This window comes from Erigeron canadensis, chromosome 2 (assembly GCF_010389155.1).
Source record: "Erigeron canadensis isolate Cc75 chromosome 2, C_canadensis_v1, whole genome shotgun sequence".
NCBI classification, from domain to species: Eukaryota; Viridiplantae; Streptophyta; class Magnoliopsida; order Asterales; family Asteraceae; genus Erigeron; species Erigeron canadensis.
The window spans coordinates 5,399,766-5,420,136 of NC_057762.1; the positions used below are offsets into that span (position 1 = coordinate 5,399,766).

The 20,371-nt window shown below is 34.5% G+C and overlaps 2 protein-coding genes across 2 annotated transcripts; both read left to right on the top strand.

Moving 5' to 3' along the window:
- Positions 1-738: 738 nt before the first annotated feature.
- On the top strand, positions 739-5,779 carry LOC122588647. Its single transcript, XM_043760803.1, has 3 exons — positions 739-1,388; positions 1,780-2,059; positions 5,487-5,779. The coding sequence occupies exons 1-3, from the start codon at positions 849-851 to the stop codon at positions 5,501-5,503; spliced, it is 837 nt and encodes a 278-aa protein (XP_043616738.1). The 5' UTR covers positions 739-848; the 3' UTR covers positions 5,504-5,779.
- A 1,649-nt stretch (positions 5,780-7,428) lies between these two features.
- On the top strand, positions 7,429-20,367 carry LOC122587580 (inositol hexakisphosphate and diphosphoinositol-pentakisphosphate kinase VIP2-like). Its single transcript, XM_043759760.1, has 31 exons — positions 7,429-7,521; positions 7,718-7,777; positions 7,976-8,022; positions 8,791-8,874; positions 8,990-9,053; positions 9,977-10,130; positions 10,443-10,513; positions 10,925-11,029; positions 11,976-12,068; positions 12,687-12,761; positions 13,356-13,441; positions 14,619-14,822; positions 14,915-15,014; positions 15,098-15,168; positions 15,776-15,836; positions 15,957-16,109; positions 16,263-16,305; positions 16,750-16,832; positions 17,034-17,096; positions 17,184-17,258; positions 17,513-17,638; positions 17,809-18,050; positions 18,137-18,181; positions 18,306-18,372; positions 18,473-18,544; positions 18,780-19,021; positions 19,138-19,195; positions 19,365-19,532; positions 19,648-19,722; positions 19,849-20,061; positions 20,293-20,367. The coding sequence occupies exons 1-31, from the start codon at positions 7,429-7,431 to the stop codon at positions 20,365-20,367; spliced, it is 3,168 nt and encodes a 1,055-aa protein (XP_043615695.1).
- Positions 20,368-20,371: the final 4 nt, after the last annotated feature.

Here is a 20,371-nt window from a genome sequence, read left to right on the forward strand (position 1 = left end):
TTTGTTTATGATTAGTTTATTTGTAAAGTTGTAACATTAAGATGGTATTTTGTATACTGTGCCTATTATTTATATCTATAATTAAAAGGTGATTGATAAAGTAATATAATATATTAAACTTTTTTTTAGATTTAAGATATTACAATTATGAAATATCAATTATCAATATGTTCTTGCATTTGTAACGTTCGAACCAACCTATTCCGTTTCTTGTGTCTAATACATTACGGATTTAAATTTTTAAGGACCATCCTAAACTTGAATCCTAAATCCATCACTGGCGAGATTGCATGACCAATATTATATATCATTTAACACGGCTAACAAAAGAAGATAATTAAATTTTATTATTAGTTCTAGAAAAAATTTACTATTAGTTACAATTAATATCAATGATAAGTTGATGTAGTGGTTTGGAGTTTCCTTATTGACTTGTAGGTCATAAGATCAAATCCACATTCAACTAACTTTAAAATATAAATAATCCTTCTATAAATGCTTTGATTTGGGTATACTCATATTCGGAGAGGACATACATTTTAATTCGCAAGATTTCATTAGTGCGAACCTGATTAAAACAACGTATGCTGGATCTCTCACTATCAAATCACGACACGAAGTTTCAAACAGAATTCAGCTTTAAAAAAAAATGCTATAGAAAAATAAAATAAAAAGTCTAAAGATAAAACTTTTTAATAAAAGAGACTTAAATGCTATCCATGAGACTATCACATTTGGCCCGTTTGTCAACTTTCAATCTCACCCACCTCCCCCCGACAAAATCTCCTCTCTACCCATTTCTTTCATCCTGCAACTATTTTCTTTTTCTTTTTAAATCACCCAAAAAAATGGAATTATTTCAAAAGGCAAAAGCCGTACGGCTAAGAAGCCACCACCGGAAGTATCTCTTAGCAGACGACGACGGCGAACACGTATCACAAGACCGACAAGGCACCGGAAAAAACGCACGTTGGACGGTGGAATTCGACCAAGATTACGACAATGTCATCAGATTAAAATCATGTTTTGGCCGTTACTTAACTGCATCCGAGGATGTTCATATATTGGGTTTAACAGGACAAAAAGTTATTCAAAGTTTGCCACAAAAACTTGATTCATCTGTCATTTGGGAACCGTCTGTTTTTTTAGAAAATTCGAAAATTCGTTTGAAAACAAGATATGGGAATTATTTAAGAGCAAATGGTGGGGTCCCACCTTGGAGAAATTCAATTACTCATGATATTCCACACAGACATCATGATTGGATTTTATGGGATGTTGAAGTTGTTGAAATTCGGGTTGATTCGAAACCAGTTGATTCCGGGTTATCGTCGTTGGATTCGGATCTTGATAGTGAATCTTTTCATCTTACCTCGGTTCCCATTTTGGTGTGTTTCAGCTTTTATACCTTTCTTGTTTTTTCATATGTTTTTGTTTTTGATATATGATTTATGATATGATAAGAATTGAATGTATTACTTATAGGTTGTATATAGATATGGATATAAATTATCGAACTTTTTTCTGACCCTTTTAAGTTATCAAAAGTTTTTTTCCGTCCTGATTAGGTCATTATTTAGTATCTGATCACATGTGTCAAATTTTGATTGGTGCATTTTAATGACCTGGATCAGGACGGAAAATTGTTTGATAAGTTGGAAAGGACGAAAAAAAGATTGATGAAAGACAAAATGGAAAAAGTAACTCTGGTTATTCTATCAGTAAAAGTCTAAAACCCTTTACTTATATGCGGTTTGTTTGGTAATTTGTTGTGTATAGGGGAGTGATAAAGGTTCTGGATCGTCGAAAAATGATGGGAGGATGATTTTTTATAAGTTGGCAGATGATGAGGGTGGGGTTGTTGATGCTGAAGGATCGTTTTTGTTTAAGGGGAATAATGTTGAGGAGTTGACTCAGAATTTGGAGGAAGAAACGGAATTGGAGAATATAACTGTGTGTTCTAGAAATCCTTTGAATGGGAAGCTTTATCCGCTTAGATTGGCCTTGCCGCCTAATAATACAACTATGCATGTTATTGTGGTGCCAGCAACCTCCAAAGGTCAGATTTCAAAACTTTTTTCATATTTTGGTTTTGATGTGATAATGTTTCGTCCCAGTTCTTTGTTTTTGAATGCTAATTTTGTCAAACAAATAGATGACCATGGCTATTGATTAGGGTATTGCATTATTCCGGTAATGAAAAAACAGAAGACTTCAATTTGTGTCATAGAGTAGGCTTTTTGTTGATATTGTTTTATAATGATTAAGATCCCAAAATTGTCAGGTGTTAAGTAGGATTCTATTTTTTTACCTGGATAATTATGTTTAATTCTTTTCCCCAGCCAATGAATAAGAAATCTCTTATGTTTATGAACGTAGGCACAATTTGGCCGAGCATGTAAGTCCGAATGTAGTGTATTTTTAGTTTGGTTTCTTTAACTGCCAAAACAGACATTGTATTCAAAATGGGAGCTTGGTCAGGGTGGAGCTGAATTGAACTGAAGTGAACTTGTTGCATAGGAAAATCATGTTGAACATGTTAGGAACTGTAATCATACACATGACATTCATATGAAAAGGTGTATCGAAGACGCATTTAATGGTTAAAGAATTTGCATATGTCCATGATTCCATGAAGTTGTTAGGGTTCTTGAATATATACATATAAAATGTGTTGGTCTTGTCTTGTATGGATATGATTATGATTAGTATAATGTCGAGGTAAGAAAATGGGATATAATGGTCGTCTGCCAGTGGCAGTCAATTGAGTAACTTTAAATTGGGGTCGAAATGGGTTGGCACAACTAACCCCCACACACTCTTTCTTTTCTTTCCTTTTTAAGTTCTTTACATAAAATGCTCTAACTTTCAAAATAAAACAAGTGAGTAGGTTTTATGCATTTCAGCAGCTGACTTTTGATCTGTTTGACCTGTTAACCCTTTCTTATTCCCTTTTAGCTACGTATTTGAAACTTACCCATCCGACCCATTAAAGATAAAGACATAAAGTATCTACCCATAAATGGGTGCATTGCCTCATCTATTTAATTTGAGCATTGTGCGGTTCTACTTCTTTGAATTTCTTGAATAGAAGTCTGTTCTTGTTTAGTCTAACTCTGTTTCTTGAATAGAAGTCTATTCTTGTTTACTATAAGCCTGTTCACCATATAGCATATTACTCTTTTTTACATACAATAAAATCTGTCTCAAAAACATTATCAAAGACACGGTACTTTAGTGACGTTCATGAAGTTAGGGCTTTTATACAATAACTGTCACTGGTTCCATTTTGTAAGGGCATGATTGATAGTTGAACATACAAGTGACAATATGGGAGGGTCATGTGGCTTTGGTCAAGGGTTAAATGGTTCAGACAAGAGTCATTTTTGTACGGGTTAAAATGTGAAAGTATGATACTTTTGTTGTTAAAATAAAACAGTTTTAGGATATTTTATGCGTTTTGCATACATTGGTATGACCCCTGGTTTGTATCCATCTTAGCTAATCTATAAATTTGCTCATTAGATTGGTTGAAGACGAAGTTGATCTCGAATCAGCATTATTACTCGTAAATGGCCCAAATCACCACTTTTAGTCTAACATCTTCAGAGGGCATCTCTCTCCTTTTTTCTCTATAGTTTTACATTTCTTGAATAGAACTATAGAAGTATGTGTATCTGGCAATTTTTTGAGAATCATAAAGCACTCACAATAATAATTATAAGAGACTAAATTCTAAGAAAGGTAATAGTTAGGCTTGTACCCTTTATGTGGTCCAACAATCTGCTTTGTATCCATTCATGAGTTAAAAAAAAAATAAAATCTGTTAGGCTTCTTATATCTTCTTTAATCACTAATTCAGAAAAATGGTTAATAAATAAAAATGTGCCTCACTTACGTGCCAAAACCTTCTTCTGGTGCAGTCACCATTGGTGATCACTGAATTCTGAACACAAGCATTACTTTAGTGCTTAGCAAAATAATTCGATGAAAAAAGGTTTACTTGACTTGCATGTGTCTCAAAATGTGAAATCTTCAAAATGGAGGAACAACTCTTTCTTGGATCGTGAAACACTACATGAACGCGAACCACCCATGTGGGATCACCAAACTGTGGAACTCCAAATCTGCTTTGTTGCAACTTTTTTAATAACCAAACATACAAGCAACAAAATTGGAAGGTCATGTGGGTTTGGTCAAGGGTCATAATGGTTTGTATCAAAAGAGATTATTTTGTACGGGTCAAAGCCTGGCAAGTATAATACGGAGTATTTTAGTTTTAATGTAAAAGAACCTAGGGCGTTTTATTTTATGCATTTTGCTTATTTTTGGGGCAACCTTTTAGCCTGTTTCCATCTTAGCTTTTGAATATGTACTCAATAGACTGGTTAAGGACCTTCTGTAACTAAATCAGTATGATTACTCATAAATGACCTAAATTGCCACCTCTAGTCTAACATCTTAAAAAGTCTCTTTGTACTTCTTGAATAGAACTATAGCAGTTTGTGTATTTGGTGTTCTTTTAGAATCACAAAGCACACACAATAATGACTGTAAGAAACTAAAATATATGACGGCCAGCGCGCACAATAATTACTGTAAGAAACTAAAATATAAGACGGCCATCACGCACAATATGTACTGTAAGAAACTAAAATATAAGACGGCAATAGGCCAATAGTTAGGTTTGTTCCTTTAAAGTGGTCTAACAATCTGTTTGTAGCCATTCATGTTTAGGCATATATATCGTTACTCTTGTTTATATAGAAATTCAGAAGAAAGGTAAAATATAAGAATGTGTTTTGATTCTTGTGAATGTTGATCGTTAAAGGACATCCATTAGTGCTTCGCAAAAAATATCGATGAAAAATTGTTTAAATAGACTTGCTTGTGTCTCAAAACATGAAATCTTCAAAAGAAAGGAACCTTTCTTGCATCTTGAGTTACTAGAGATGGACAGCAACTACCCATGTGGGATCACCAAAATGTGTAACCTTTTGTATCTTATATTTACTTGAATTAAACTTCTTATATTTTTGTTCCAGATTTACTTAAAACAGTAGCAAACCACCCCATCCTTGTCCACTTTGACTTTCAGATATGTTATATTTTGGTTTCAAAATCAATGAAAAATGTTTAGTTCTTAAGAAGCAGCAGAAAATGCATCAAAGTTTTAAAAGGTGTTACATATGGGAATGGTCTTGGAAAACGGAAACCAAGAACATCAATCACAAATTTGATTTTGACACTCGACTTTTAAAAGCCAAAGAGTGGACATAGTTGCCAAGGGAAAGAGAATAGTGTATAACACATGTCACCTTCTTATAGTTTTAGGAGGTTTTTTAGGTTAATCGGAAGATTTATCATTATCCTATTTATAGTTGTCTACATTTCTTTTTCCTTTTGAATCCTGTAAGGCTGTAATGGGTTTTTGATTTTTCTCTTTAGTCTTAGCTGATGGATGTTTTTTTGTGTTTTATGATCAGCGGCAAAAGATTTCTAGTTGGGTGAATGACAATTATGGATCATTACTGGGGAGGACAGACTATCAATTGCGTGCATCTAACTCCTATATCAAAGCCAAGCAACAAAAAGAAGGAAGCGGTACGATATGTATTAAATCAATGAACCATGAAGAATTCGAGAGTGATTCCTATATAAAGAGTGATTCATTTTAGCAAACTTGGATCAAAAACTTTTCACCTAAATTGTTGTATCAGTAAAGAAGAAAACCTTTTGATTTTGTTTGAAACTAATATCATACATCGAGTTAACTTTACTTCTTTCTCGTAGCGTGATACGTGTATTAATTAATTAATGAACTAACTATTACTCGTATATTTATTTGGCAATTAACCATAAATAAATGGTTTAGTGGCAAAAACCGGTTTTTACTCAACCCGGTTTAAGGGTAACCATAGTTCATAGGTAGTGCTGTTGTAGTTTACAAAAACCGGTTTTTACTCAACCCAATCCCGATTTGAAACCGGTTTTGGGTCAAACTTTGACCGGGTATTAACCAGATTTTTTTTACCAAAACATGAACTCGACCCGATCTCAACCCAATTTCAACTCGATAAAAAACCGAAACCCAGACCGATTAGTAACCGTCGAGTTGGATCAAACCCGGTTAACCGTTTTATTTGTTAAACTTACTTGGGATTTGTGTTGATCATTGGATTTGTATTGACGTGATTACGTGAATATCATTTGGATAACGTGATATATGGCGTGGATTTGTATTGTCCTATGTCAATTGTTTTTTCGTTAAATATAATTCAAAGCTTATTTTATCAAACATTGTTTATAAAAAATATAAAACTATCTATAAATATAAGTATATACCTAATGAACAACTAACATTCATTTTTTTAACGGTCGACGATAAAACTGGTTATTTGGTGTAGCTTAATGACGAAAGATGAACTTATACACTTGTAGCGGAAATAATACTAGACAGTCAAGCCATCATGTACAACAACAACCACAACAACACCACCTAATCTTTGTATGCAGGATATGAGAGAGGTAAAAACGTAAACAATTTTGCTTTTACCCAGATGTAAAAACATTGTTTTCAAAAGGACCTCTGACCAAAAGTGTAAATACAGAGGGGAATAAAGAGTATAGTAATCATGATGGTTTTCTAAACCATAAGTGTATATAAAATGTAAAAAACATAAGGGTATATAAAGTGTAGTAATCAAAAGTGTATAAAAACCAAAAATTTAGATTAACCCTTAATTTTAATCCAAAGATCAAAACCATCAACTTCACTTATGAAATTAATAATAACTTTAGAGGATGTTAATACAATAATCCAAAAACCAACGAGTGTAAGGAGTGTAGGAAGAAAACAAAGGTGTACCGAGTGTAGGCCATCATGAGTTAGAGCGACCCACACTACCCACACTAGAGAAAGTGATAGTAGCAATTCTCTTTTCCTTTTCACCATTTTGTATTTGTCTAATATACTATGGGCCCCTACATATAATGTATCTATATATATATATTGTATGCATATTCCAGAATCCAATAAACCGAATCTCATCTCACTACTAATACTACTTACTATCACGTCACCACACGCTTTCTGTTACTCCTCTTTTTGTCCTGTTCTTTTCTGTCTATATAATCCTCCTCGTGACCTCCTCCCCCTCTCTGACTCACACTCACTCACTCACTACACGTAGTACGACGTCGTTTCCTGCCTTCCTTTCTTTCTTTCTTTCTACCGCTTTTCACATTATCTTTCCGGTAAAATCAAAATAAAATATATTCAATCTAAATTATTTATATTACAAGTATTTTGATTGTAGATGTTTTTGTGTGTATGTATCTTATATCTATATATATAAATATATATATATATATAGAGTGAGAGAGCGTTCAGAGACAGAGTCGTGCATTGTGAAAAGAGAGATAGAAATGACGAGAAGCGATGACGATGAATTTGATTTTAACCGCAAGATCAGAATCGGCGTTTGCGTTATGGAAAAGAAGGTGAAATGCGGCCCGGAGGTTCTGTCCTTTTTTTTTTTAATTATTATTATTTATATTTATTTTATACAAAATGAAAATATATATATATATATAATGGTTATATAGTAGTATAGTGTGTGTTCACTTGATTATGAGTAATATTGCATTTATTTATTTATTTAATTTTCTGTTTCTGTATATTATGTGTATGTATGTATGATGGCGGTGACATTAGGTGTTTTCGGCTCCTATGGGACAAATTCTGGAACGGTTGCAAGCTTTTGGTGAATTTGAGGTGATTTATTGAATATCTTCTTGCTCGATCGGTTTTTGTTCGTTGAATGCTTGAATTAAGTAGTGTCATACGTAGTAGTATTTGGATGTATGAGTAAAATGCGACATTATCTATCGGCTTACTTTACGTGTACAAATAACCTATTAATGTATGTTGAAGTTTGTATTCGTAACTGTTGGTTTTCTTATGCTCATGTAGGTCGTCCATTTTGGGGACAGAGTTATACTAGAGGAACCGGTAGATAGGTAATCTTCTTAGTTGTTTTTGGATGCTTTACGAGCTCATCGTGTTGGTTTGTGCCTTGTTTATTTAACTTATGTAGCATTTGCATGTGATGAATATCTTATGACTATGTCTATCACTACTATGACTAGGTATACATGCTAAAGAAAATTGTGTGTTTTTCTTTCTTCAACTCTTGATCTTAAATATCTGTCTGCCCGAGAAGCCTTGAGTATATACACAAGTCAGTCAGTTTTTCATTTTGTCTGCTGTCTAGGACATTATAAATGCCGAAAAACGTATTACTAGAAAAAGGATCTTAGATTCTTAGTGTACATGTTTGTTAAACAAAGAAGTGCGAGATTTTGTTACAAGATGTCCCTGGCTCCATAAAAAAGGGATTTTAAAATTGTCTATTGCAGTTCAAGTCCCTAACCTTCAACATCAAGCTTACAACTGATCATCATCTGCTTCAAGACTTGATCCATAAACTTATTTTACCGAGCCCTGATACGACCAATTATATACCTACCACAATGGATTCTTGCTGTTTGCGTTTTTATTTGCTGCTTTAACAGTTTACCCTGAAAGAAAATGACTAGGTATAATCCGGATAAGAAATCAATTAACATCATTAACAATATCTGACTATGCTATTGTGTACTTTACATTGCTTCAGCATCAACGATATATGACAAGGTATACAAAATGGGAATATATAGGTGTAGAAATGCTGTAGGCTATGCAAATTATATCGTATTGGATTTCTAGCACTAACTTTGTCATTTCAGGTGGCCAATATGTGATTGTTTGATTGCTTTCCATTCATCTGGGTATCCGCTTGAAAAGGCAGAAGCATATGCTGAATTAAGAAAGTATGTCTCGTTCTCTTTTATGTGTTCTTTGAGCCTAAATGATAGCATTTATGACAACTGGCAGCAATCCAGTAAATACCTTATTATTATGGTGACATTACGATACTTGTTTCAGGCCTTTCCTTGTAAATGAACTGGAACAACAGCACCTTCTTCATGACAGGAGGAAAGTATATGAGGTATAATAGTGAAATCCATCAACTTATAGGAGTTTATCTGATATATGCATAATTATATGATTAGTTTCGTGTTTTCTTCTGGATATGGCTTCTTCTCTGCCAATGAATTGGACAATAAGGGACTATGTAGGTGGGAGTTGATTTCTATATTATCATATATCCATATGTATCATAGTCTATATTATCATATTCATATGTATCAAATAGATAAGTAAGATAAAGAAGCATCACACGTTCCTTCTGGCCACCAAAAGCTGTAAAGTTACTTGGCTCACCCCAACATGCTTTATACACTTGGTATCTACAAAGTTTACTTGATATGTTCTACGTTTAGACTATGTTGGCAGAAATGGGCCTGTTTGTTTTTTTAGTCATTAAGTGACTGAATGGATAAATAATGTCTGTATGGATTAAGTCAATACAGTTATTTTTTGTTTATTAAGTCAAAAAAACAAACACTTTTGATGACTTAATGGATTAAGTATTCTTGATTAAGTCACAACTTATTTATTAAGTATTAATCAAACACCACCAAATTCAGGTTTTGCAAAGGGTAATAGTTTGCTCTCAAGTATACCAAAACTCACTTCCTCTTAGCTTAATTGCGTCATGGTCAATGGGCATATATGAGTTTGACAAGATCCATAACCTTGTTATTATTATGCTTTTCATATTTCACTATTTTCCTAATAAGTTTGCAGGTATCATGCATCTTTTAGCCATTTTAATTATTTGGTCTGTAGTAGGTCTTTTTTTTTCATGCATACCCTACTACAGTGAAACTGTACTAATTTTGTGATGTATCTACATTTAGTACGAGATTGAGTATTGTTCTCTGATTTCTTTCTTACTATATTGTGCTGCTTCTAATGGAGATTTTTCTGTCATCATGTCCAATTTGTCCCATATGTTGAAATTTCAAGTGTCTTGAATCATATGGAATTCCCGTTCCTCGGTATGCACTTGTAAACAGAGAAAAGCCATATCAAGAGTTGGATTATTTTGTCGAAGAAGAAGATTTTGTTGAGGTTCATGGGCAGCAATTTTGGAAGCCTTTCGTGGAGAAGCCCGTTCATGGTAACCTTTTACTGTCAGTATGCTTCGTGCTTCTACTCTTCTTCAGTTCTTCATTTGTGTTTCAGTATCTAATATTCAATTCTGTAGTTAGTATTTTCCCCTTTCATAATGTAGAACCATCCTCTCGTGAGTAATATAGGCAGAAGGTATTTTCCTTTTGGGGGCAGGGTGATGAAGTTACTACTTCATAACACAGGCACATATATGTATATGCTTATTTTTGTCTTGTATGTTCCATACTTTGGATGTTATTATTTTATACTATGTGATTTTCCTGATGTAATATGGTTTGTTATGTTTTCCTTTTTAAAGGTGACGATCATAGCATAATGATCTATTACCCCAGTTCAGCAGGCGGTGGAATGAAGGAATTGTTCCGAAAGGTCAGCTTTCCACCTTGATACATTGCTTAAATGAAAGAACTTGTAAAAGTAGGTTCAAAAGCACAGTGCATGTTTGGTTTATAATGCTCCCCCCTTTTGCTGTAATTCTTTAGCTGTCATGAGCATGACGCCTTTTCAAAGGATGCAAAATTTTCTATTACAACATCTTAAGCCATTCATAACTTTATTTACACTGCTTCCATTTCATGTATTCTGGAGATCTATGCTATAAAAAAATTTCCATGTACTTATTATTAAAGAAGTGAGACTGTTAATTGTGCTGGTCTTTTATATAATCTGGATATGTGAAGATGCATATGTGTACTTTTTCTTTTTGTCGTTTATCCATTTTTACTTGCAATTGCAAATAGTAACTAGTGTATTAAAATCGTATAAGGTCTTATCTTGCAGGTTGGCAACAGATCAAGTGAGTTTCATCCAGAGGTTAGAAGGGTAAGGCGTGAAAGCTCTTACATTTACGAGGAATTCATGCCAACAGGGGGAACAGATGTCAAGGTTATTTGCATTCTGGACTTCATTCAAGCTGCTATATAATTTTTTTGATTATAGAATCTGGTAATATGGCTAATATTGTGTAACATCTATGTTAGTTAGATTCTGACTGTGTAAATCCTCCTTGTGACCTTGTCACGTGCCCTTTTATCATTTTAGAAATATATATTTTCTCCATTTTCCCTATGTCCAAGAAAAGTAAGAACATTGAGAAAATGTAGCAATGCTAGTTTTTCATCCATGAATCTAGGCCATGTGGTAGCATAAATAGTAAGGCCCATTTTTGGCCTCTTTCGTTTTTCTCTTGATGACTTGTCGACTCTTTTCAGTTTCACTCTTACCTTTTCAGAATTAAAAGTGAGCAATGAGTGATGTAATGACAATATTGATGGTCAATCTTTTTGTAATAGTATGTATAAAAGATGATGAGAGATAGAATGATTAATTATGCATTAGCACTTGTTATTCATAATTCTTATTTAACAACATTAACAGAGAGTAACTGGCTTTTGAAATATTCTTTTCAACTCATGGTCTGAAGTACACACTATTGTAATAATGCTTGTGCTTGATTCATTTGGTGACACACTCATACACACTTGTCATATTTATTTACCACACAAAACCTGGTGAATTATAACAAAATGATGCTTTTGGAGGTTGTGATTCACTGCTACTAGATTTTATTCCAGTCTTTTTGATTTATGCATCGACTTTAAACAGTAGAAGAGTAATAGTATAGCATGTTCTTTTTAGGGTCTAAAGCAGTTGTGTTTTTGGACAATAGCTTTGGCCATGGTGTCACTTAATGCATGTGTAATAGTCCGTGTGTGTTCTGAGTGACATGACCACATGAGCTTGTCTTTTACGGTCTTTATATTGTTGTTCAATACATCTTGCTTATGCATTAAAGTAATACTTTGCTTATTGGTTATGTTATATGCTGTAGGTGTATACAGTTGGTCCAGAATATGCACATGCTGAAGCCCGGAAGTCTCCTGTTGTTGATGGTGTTGTTATGAGAAATCCTGATGGCAAAGAAGTAAGTGAACTGTGCGACATGGTTCACTTATATTTGAAACTCCTTTGTTCTTTTGTTGGTTTAAAAACTTTAAAAAGTCATTGCTAAGTGTTCACATATTTTGAGGATATTAGAGCTGTATAGGGTTTATGGATGAGATTTTCCCTGTTCTGGTTACATGGGAATGGCGAGCCATTTTTTGATTCTGATGTAGTGGCCTAACTGGATTTTGTATGCCTATGGCCAGTTCCTGGCCACCCCCAAATTTGCCTAGGGCAGGATTCGAATTTGTGATCTTTCGTTTGAATATTATAATGAGTCAATGGCTATGGCATGTGAAATATAATTTAGGTATATACTTGTATGTCCAACGTAAGAGCTGTAACTTCTTAGCGGTGACAGCTAATCTTACAAGAACATGCCAAACAATTTCTTTAGAAAGAGTATTCGCTTCCTGCATTTCTTATATGTTATTTACTGAATAGGTCATTTGGATTTTTAAGGATAAGTTGCGCCACACTGAGCATTTATAACACTTTCTTGCTTGTAAAGCTATCTGTGTATATCCAGTTTGCTGATCACATGTTGGGTTTTTCATTATTGCATTTGGTTGTAGTTAAGATTTGTTGTATTTGGCAGGTCAGGTATCCTGTGCTTCTTACACCTAACGAGAAGCAAATGGCAAGAGAAGTGTGCATCGCATTTAGACAAGGGGTAGGCTATCTTTTTTCTGTATTTGCCATCTTGAGTCATTCTGCAAAACTTTTTGTATATATTCCAAATATGACCTTCTTCACTAGTAATCCATATTCTATGTTTTGAAACATCAAGTATGTGTTTCCAATAATCAGGACCTGTCAGGTAACAATATTTATGCTCTGCACATTTGTAGCTTGCTACTTAACCTTGATATATAAAAACATCACATTGGTGCATTCTCAAACATACTAAAATGCTCCCTACTGGTCTATATTAGCTCATTTGAACCTTTTGGTATCAAATATGTGTGCAAAATCTTTCCAGTTTTTTTTTATTATATAATTTTATTTATATCGAGGTTAACACACCTCAGATACCAATCATTCAAGGGTCAGAAAACTGAAATTATGTATCAGTCATCAACTATCTGCTAATCAACAATCTATGTTGTTTGTCTTATATAGAATGTCTAAATATTCTTTGAATAGAGAGCCTCTAAACACAATTGAAAGACATATAAACTAATGAACGTGAAGAATTGCATTCCAGTTACCAGAGTTAGTTGATGTCCAGTTATGCGTTATAGTCACGTAACTCTTGTGACTGCAGGTGTGTGGGTTTGATCTCCTGCGTTGCGAAGGTCGCTCATATGTTTGTGATGTGAACGGATGGAGCTTTGTCAAGAACTCCTACAAGTTAGAATTGCTACTAGTTTGAACCTACATAAGTTATTAGTTTCCTTTAGTAAGAATTAACTTATTGCTTCAACTTAAATGAAGATTCATTCTAATTATTTTAGTAGCATGAGAGTATGAGACTCTCTTTCTTGTGCTTGCTTATCAAGGTCAAATCTTCCCTGTGCTCCATGGGATAAAAAGTGGGAAAATGAAAATTTCATAATATTGACATTGCTACTTGAAGTTGCTATTAGGTAAACACAGGTGCTATATATGCCATTTATAGGCGGAACAAAAGGAGTACAGACCAATTACAATTTAGCATTATCAAGCTTTTTGTTAGAAGATTTATTATAACTAATAGAATTCCACATTGGTTTTGTGGCTTAAAGATTTTAGTGGTTACTGTAAAATGCATCTGCTTAATAGTTGTAGACGTTTGGTAAGACATTTAAGCTTGCAATGGTGATTTTTACTAGCAGAGCAGGATTTCATTGGGGAGGATGATTTGCAAAGAGAGTATTTTAGAGTTTAGAGATGCAAATAGATTAAGGAACAGGATGAATAAGGCAAACAATAAAAGTACAGAACAAAAGAGTAAAATAAATGGCAATAGATTAGGTTGCTAATTCCAGTTCTTTTAAGTTGAAGGTCACTCAGAAAATCAAAGACATTCATTTTGAATCAACAGAAGTTTTAAGTCAAGGTCTTTCAGTGACTATGAAGAGTTTAGTTTCTCAGGAAATATAACATGGAAAAAGTCATATAGCAAATTACAGGCATCACAGTAGTTGCAAGAGAAAATGTTGGCTTAGTTGTGACAGACTTTGAGCACAGAGAACTCGAGATTTAGAACCATATTAGGATTTGATAAAGAGAAAAGTCAAATAGCGAAAAGTAACAGCATTAAGTTTACAAAAGCGATTTTGATTCCCTCTAGTGTGGTATTAATCCCCCCATCGATAATTTCTACCCATCCCCTGTCGGTCATGTGGGGTGCAGATGGCTGTCGACAACTTTATTTTTATAACTTGTATATATTTGGTGATATTAAATTGAAATTTGTAGTGTCATGTGGTTATAATCTTTTGTTTGTCTGTTTATATAGGTAATGCTATAACGTTTGATTTAAATGAATTCATAGATGTTATCTTTAGTTATTGTCTCATTTTATGACCATGTAATCTGACTACAGATATTATGATGATGCTGCTTGTGTGTTGAGAAAGATGTTTTTAGATGCAAAAGCTCCCCATCTTTCAACTGCAATTCCACCAATTCTGCCCTGGAAAGTCAACGAACCAGCTCAGCCTTCTGAGGGACTAACACGTCAAGGAAGTGGGATTGGCTCATTTGGGCAAGCTGAAGAGCTACGTTGTGTAATTGCAGTTGTTCGTCAGTAAGATATAAATGCTTGCTCTTGTTTTGGTACGTTTGGTGAATTGGTGTTCAAATGTTCTTTTTCTCTAAGCATCTATCTCGTGTTGGCAGTGGTGATAGAACTCCAAAGCAAAAGGTGAAGTTAAAGGTCACCGAGGAAAAACTGTTAAGTTTGATGCTAAAATACAATGGAGGAAGGCCTAGAGCCGAGGTGCTTCTTTTATATTGTTTTTACTTTTTTTATTTTCTCCTTTTTGATCCTGTGTTATTTACTACACATCGCTTCTGCTGTAGACGAAACTCAAAAGTGCAGTCGAGTTGCAGGATTTGTTAGATGCTACACGTATATTGGTACCTCATACCAGGTATTGCTCCTGATGTAAAGCATCTTTTCTGGAACTATTTCCAATAAACATGATTTACTGGGTAGAATTGAGTTTTGTGACCTTTTTTGCCCTTAATATTCTCGAGTCCTTCCCTCCTTGAGTGATTTTCTATGAACATGATTTCTGTTGATGCAAATTCCTATCAGGTGTTCGTTCTTTCCTCTTTTTCCTGCCTTTTCTCTCATGGTCTCTGATATGAAGTCTGGGCGTAGAGTTGTTACGGATAGAATGTCACATGCTGGTAATCTGACATTTTATCTTACCCAGTCTTCTGCATAAGAAATTAATGGCTGATTTCTCTTAACATTTAATTTGTGATTTAATTTAAGCCACTGTTGTCAGCAGTTAGACGCTTATGGACCCCTGATTTCCCCACACTCTTTAGATGTTGTCTGTTGCACAATATCGGAAGTTCTTAGATAATTATGGTTTACACCTTTCTGGAAACGTGATTGCAGTCTAGACATTCAATATGGTTAACATTCAATATGGTTTACCGTTATTAGAATACATTAGAAAACTGTTCTTACTGCTAGTCACGTCTATTAAAAGATCTATCAACGGTTCTTTTTCATTCATTAAACAGTGAAGCAGAGTACATTGAGCATGCAGAAAAACTTCGTCAAGTTAAAGCAGTTCTTGAAGAGGTTTATCTGAATATTTTCATGTCTATCCAGTTATGTATGCATGCATTTAGGTGTGCGAACACTTTGTAGATGTGATACAGCTCCTCATATCAATTTGAATATACAAATTGTTATGTCCAGGGTGGTCATTTCTCTGGCATTTATCGGAAGGTGCAACTAAAGCCACTTAAATGGGTTAAAGTTTCAAAAGGGGACACTGAAGAGGAACGTCCCATAGAAGCATTGATGGTTCTTAAATACGGGGGTGTACTCACACATGCTGGTCGAAAACAGGTGATTACTTCCAAAAAAGTTTTCATATATCTCTATATTGTCGCATGATTAAACATTTGGTGATTGTACTCAAATAAGGGTTACAACTGTAGATCAGGAACTTCTCTTATCCATTCTGATCTCGAGTTCTTCCCTTTTCTTTTGTATTATTAGGCGGAAGAACTTGGCAGATATTTTCGCAACAATATGTATCCAGGTTAATTATTTTACTTCGCGTCTTCCTCTTTATTTTTACCTCCCTCCCTCTTGGGCTCTTTTTGCAGAAGTGTATATCATGTATTTCAGTGAGTCCAGTTGCTTCTGTTCCTTTAAGTCTTTCCTTCTATCAATGGGGTCATGTATATTACATCTCCTAATTTGATTGTCTTGTTCATAACTAAGATAAAAATGAAAGAGAATGAAGGTACATGGACCAACTAACTTCTTTCCAACATATAAGTACTTTGTCATCATCTTCCACCAAAATTATTCAGAAAAATTATCAATTTTTTTTTAATAATTGGATTAATGTGACGTTATATGATTTTCATAGATGAGATAGATGCTTAATTGGATTAATGCGACATTATACAGTTTAATGAGATGAGATAGACGTATTTGTAGAGTGTAGCTCCATATTTTCTCTTCCTTTACATCTCAGGTGAAGGGACAGGGTTACTCCGCCTCCATAGTACTTATCGGCATGACCTTAAAATTTACAGCTCAGATGAGGGTCGTGTGCAGGTATCACTTTGATATGTACATTGTTATCTCTGCTCTTAAAGTTTCACGTGTTCTTTTCTTTCCCTACAACTCCCAAACCTTATGGTTGTTGGGTTACCTCGAGCTAGGTCAGAGAGCCTTCGGTTCGTAGATTCATAGATTAGTACTTTTTAAAACGATATTTTGTTATGGTGACTCCCTGTATTAAAAATCAATTGACAGATGTCAGCTGCAGCATTTGCGAAAGGACTTCTAGACTTGGAAGGACAATTAACCCCAATCTTGGTTTGTTGCCTGTACTTAAAGTCTTGAACAGTTTGACCACGCATTTTAACATTAACTATAACTAAGACCATCAAACCTCTTTCGAAGGTTTCTCTTGTTAGCAAGGACTCTTCAATGCTTGATGGACTTGATAATGCCAGTACCAAGATGGAAGAGGCCAAGGTATATCTGCTTATTATATCTGAATTTTAACTTTTAAGCTTTTATTGTCTTATACTTCATAATGTGTGATATTATTGTAATTTCACTGTGTAAGTTATGCTCTTATACTTCATCATAATGCAAGTAGCCAAGTACTTGTGATTTAGGTAGATTGAGGTTAAGATTTCATTCTAGGATGCAAAATTTCACATTCTATATTTATTTAGCTGTGTAACTTTTTGCTTTATATGAACTTATTCTTCACACTTTTTCAGGATCGATTGAATGAATTGATAACATCTGCAGCAAAGTTAGTTCAAAGTCATGGATCATCCACCAAACCCTGGATGGTGGATGGGGCTGGAATTCCTCCAAATGCTTTTGAACTTCTACCTGAACTGGTAATTGCATCTATTTTTGCTTTCAATTTTAGCTTTATGAAAATAGAATGACCACAACATTACCATCATCAAGCATCAAATTGATTACCCTTCAGATTATCCAGGCTAAGTTTGCCCTTCAGCATTTTTTGCTGTTCATACCAGGCATACTTACTGTTCACTATAAATAGGTGAAACTTACTAAAAAGGTTACTGAACAAGTGAGACTACTTGCAAAAGATGAAGATGAAAAGCTTACTGAGACAACCTCATACGATGTGATTCCTCCATATGATCAAGCAAAAGCACTTGGTAAGACAAATATAGATGTTGACCGCATTGCTGCTGGATTACCTTGTGGAAGTGAAGGCTTTCTTTTAATGTATGCACGCTGGAGGAAACTGGAGAGAGATTTATACAATGAACGCAAAGAGTAAGCATTTGTAACAAATAACATCAAATGAGAACTAGTTTATTGATCATAATTAATAACTATTATCATTGTATGTCCTTGAGCAGACGATATGATATTACCCAAATTCCAGATGTTTATGATTCCTGCAAGTAAGATCAAACGTTATAGTTTTATCGTTGTCATTTTTGTTAAAATTTTCCAGCAAGTTTGTATATCTGAAGTGTTAAAGCTGCTTATGCTTTTCTTAAATGGGCCTATTTGAACCCTGAACAGGTATGATCTCTTACACAACGCACATCTTAACATAGAGGGTTTGGGCGAGCTATTCAAAGTTGCACAGGTATAGTACATTGTTCTCATTGACATCTGTTTACAGTACAGTACTACAGTTAATTGGGTATGATTATCAAATTTTCATGAAGATGCATCTATTGCTCCAGTTGCTTGCAGATGGTGTTATACCTAACGAGTATGGTGTTAATCCAAAGCAGAAGTTAAAGATAGGCTCAAAGGTAAACTTAATTTTGTAGCACCCACTTAGCCACTTTGTTGAACTCAGTCAAATTAAAGATATGGTTTTTCCATTAGGCAATTACATCTTCGAAGACCTGTTTTTTGTATAGAGATTTTATGATCATGCTGATTTGACTATACTCATTATATGCAGAACATCCGTTTTGAATTATAATGCATTTATATGTGACCACTAATGCATTTATATGTGACCACTGTTTTTTGGCTTTCTAGATTGCCCGTCGTTTGCTAGGAAAAATTTTGATTGATCTGAGGAATACGCGTGAAGAAGCCATTAATGTTGCAGAATTGAAGAGTCAGTGTCAGGACACAAATTCTATAGCAGTTGTTAAAGAATATACAGACCGTCAACAAAAGAGCGTGATAAAGAATGATGGATCAAGAAGGACCAATGAAAAGTCTATGGATACGGATGATGATGAGGACAAAGAAATTAAGTATCGCTTAGATCCAAAGTGAGTAGCAATAATTATAGTCATTCGGGTCATTAAAAAGAATAACAATAATTATTTGCTAAATGACTATTGACTACTGTTATTTGAATATCTTATCATTTCTCAAATTTCTACAGATATGCTAACGTGCGGACGCCAGAAAGACATGTTCGAACTCGCCTTTATTTTACATCGGTATGTAATATCCATCACGTCTAAGTAAGTTTTAAGGAAAATAATAAAATTTTCTCTTCTCCTGATGAAGTTTGCGGTTCACTTACCAATGTCGCTGTATATACTTCATCTGATATCTAGGTTTAGTTGATTGATAAAATTTTGTATGATGAATCCTTCTTTAAAACAGGAATCTCATATTCATTCCCTGATGAATGTTCTTCGTTACTGTAACTTGGACGAGTCTCTTCAAGGGGAGGGGAGCCTTGTTTGTGATAGCGCTTTAGAACGGTTATCGACAACCCAAGAACTTGACTATATGAGCTATATAGTTTTGAGGATGTTTGAGAATATAGAGGTGAATATTATTCCATTTAATTTGGGAAAGTTAAAAAAAAACCCTTTAAGATTGATAAATTTATAATTTTATTACACTTGTTCATCTTAGTTGAATTGCCAAACTTGAACTCTAGGTGAATTTGGAAGACCCGAAAAGATACCGTGTCGAGATGACTTTTAGCCGTGGTGCCGATTTATCCCCCTTAGAGGTAAAGATACTTGATAAGAATTCAAAATGAGCATTGTTATTTGTTTTGTGCGCCATTTCTTTTAATCACTCTTGCAATTCAAACATCATTATATACTTGTTGACGAATGATTGATCCTGTTGTCAGCAAAACAACCTTGAGGCATCTCCGTTGCATCAGGAGCACACATTACCAATAATGGGTCCAGAAAGGCTACAAGAAGTAGGAGCATACCTTACTTTAGAAAAAATGGAAAAAATGATTCGACCGTTCGCCATGCCTGCCGAAGACTTCCCCCCACCCACAATCCCTCAAGGCTTCTCCGGTTACTTTAGAAGTGCTGGAGTTTTGGAGCGACTGGTAAATCTTTGGCCCTTTCATAAGCACGGAATTTCTAATGTCAAATAAGTATCCTCTCTTTTCCGTTTTATCATCCATTATTCTTTCGCGAACCGGTTTGATTCAGACGTACGATAAAAAGCATGTCTTGAGGACATGGCATGCAAAGACAATTTTGAAACATTAGTGATCAAGTATTGCTCTTGTTATTGCTTTTACATTTTTAAAAGATTTCTGTTATCATTGTTGTAGGTAGATCGAAATTGTTCGATGGTACATGCAGTTAGTCATAGCTTTTTGTCCATCACCAGGGATTCCTTTGTATAATAGT

Excerpts from the sequence above, each read along its gene's own strand:
- LOC122587580 (XM_043759760.1), top strand. The coding sequence starts at position 7,429 with ATGACGAGAAGCGATGACGATGAATTTGATTTTAACCGCAAGATCAGA. Across the intron at positions 12,069-12,686 it reads GAAATCCTGATGGCAAAGAA|GTCAGGTATCCTGTGCTTCT; the intron begins GTAAGTGAACTG and ends TGTATTTGGCAG. Across the intron at positions 16,110-16,262 it reads CACATGCTGGTCGAAAACAG|GCGGAAGAACTTGGCAGATA; the intron begins GTGATTACTTCC and ends TTGTATTATTAG.
- LOC122588647 (XM_043760803.1), top strand. The coding sequence starts at position 849 with ATGGAATTATTTCAAAAGGCAAAAGCCGTACGGCTAAGAAGCCACCAC. Across the intron at positions 1,389-1,779 it reads TTACCTCGGTTCCCATTTTG|GGGAGTGATAAAGGTTCTGG; the intron begins GTGTGTTTCAGC and ends TGTTGTGTATAG.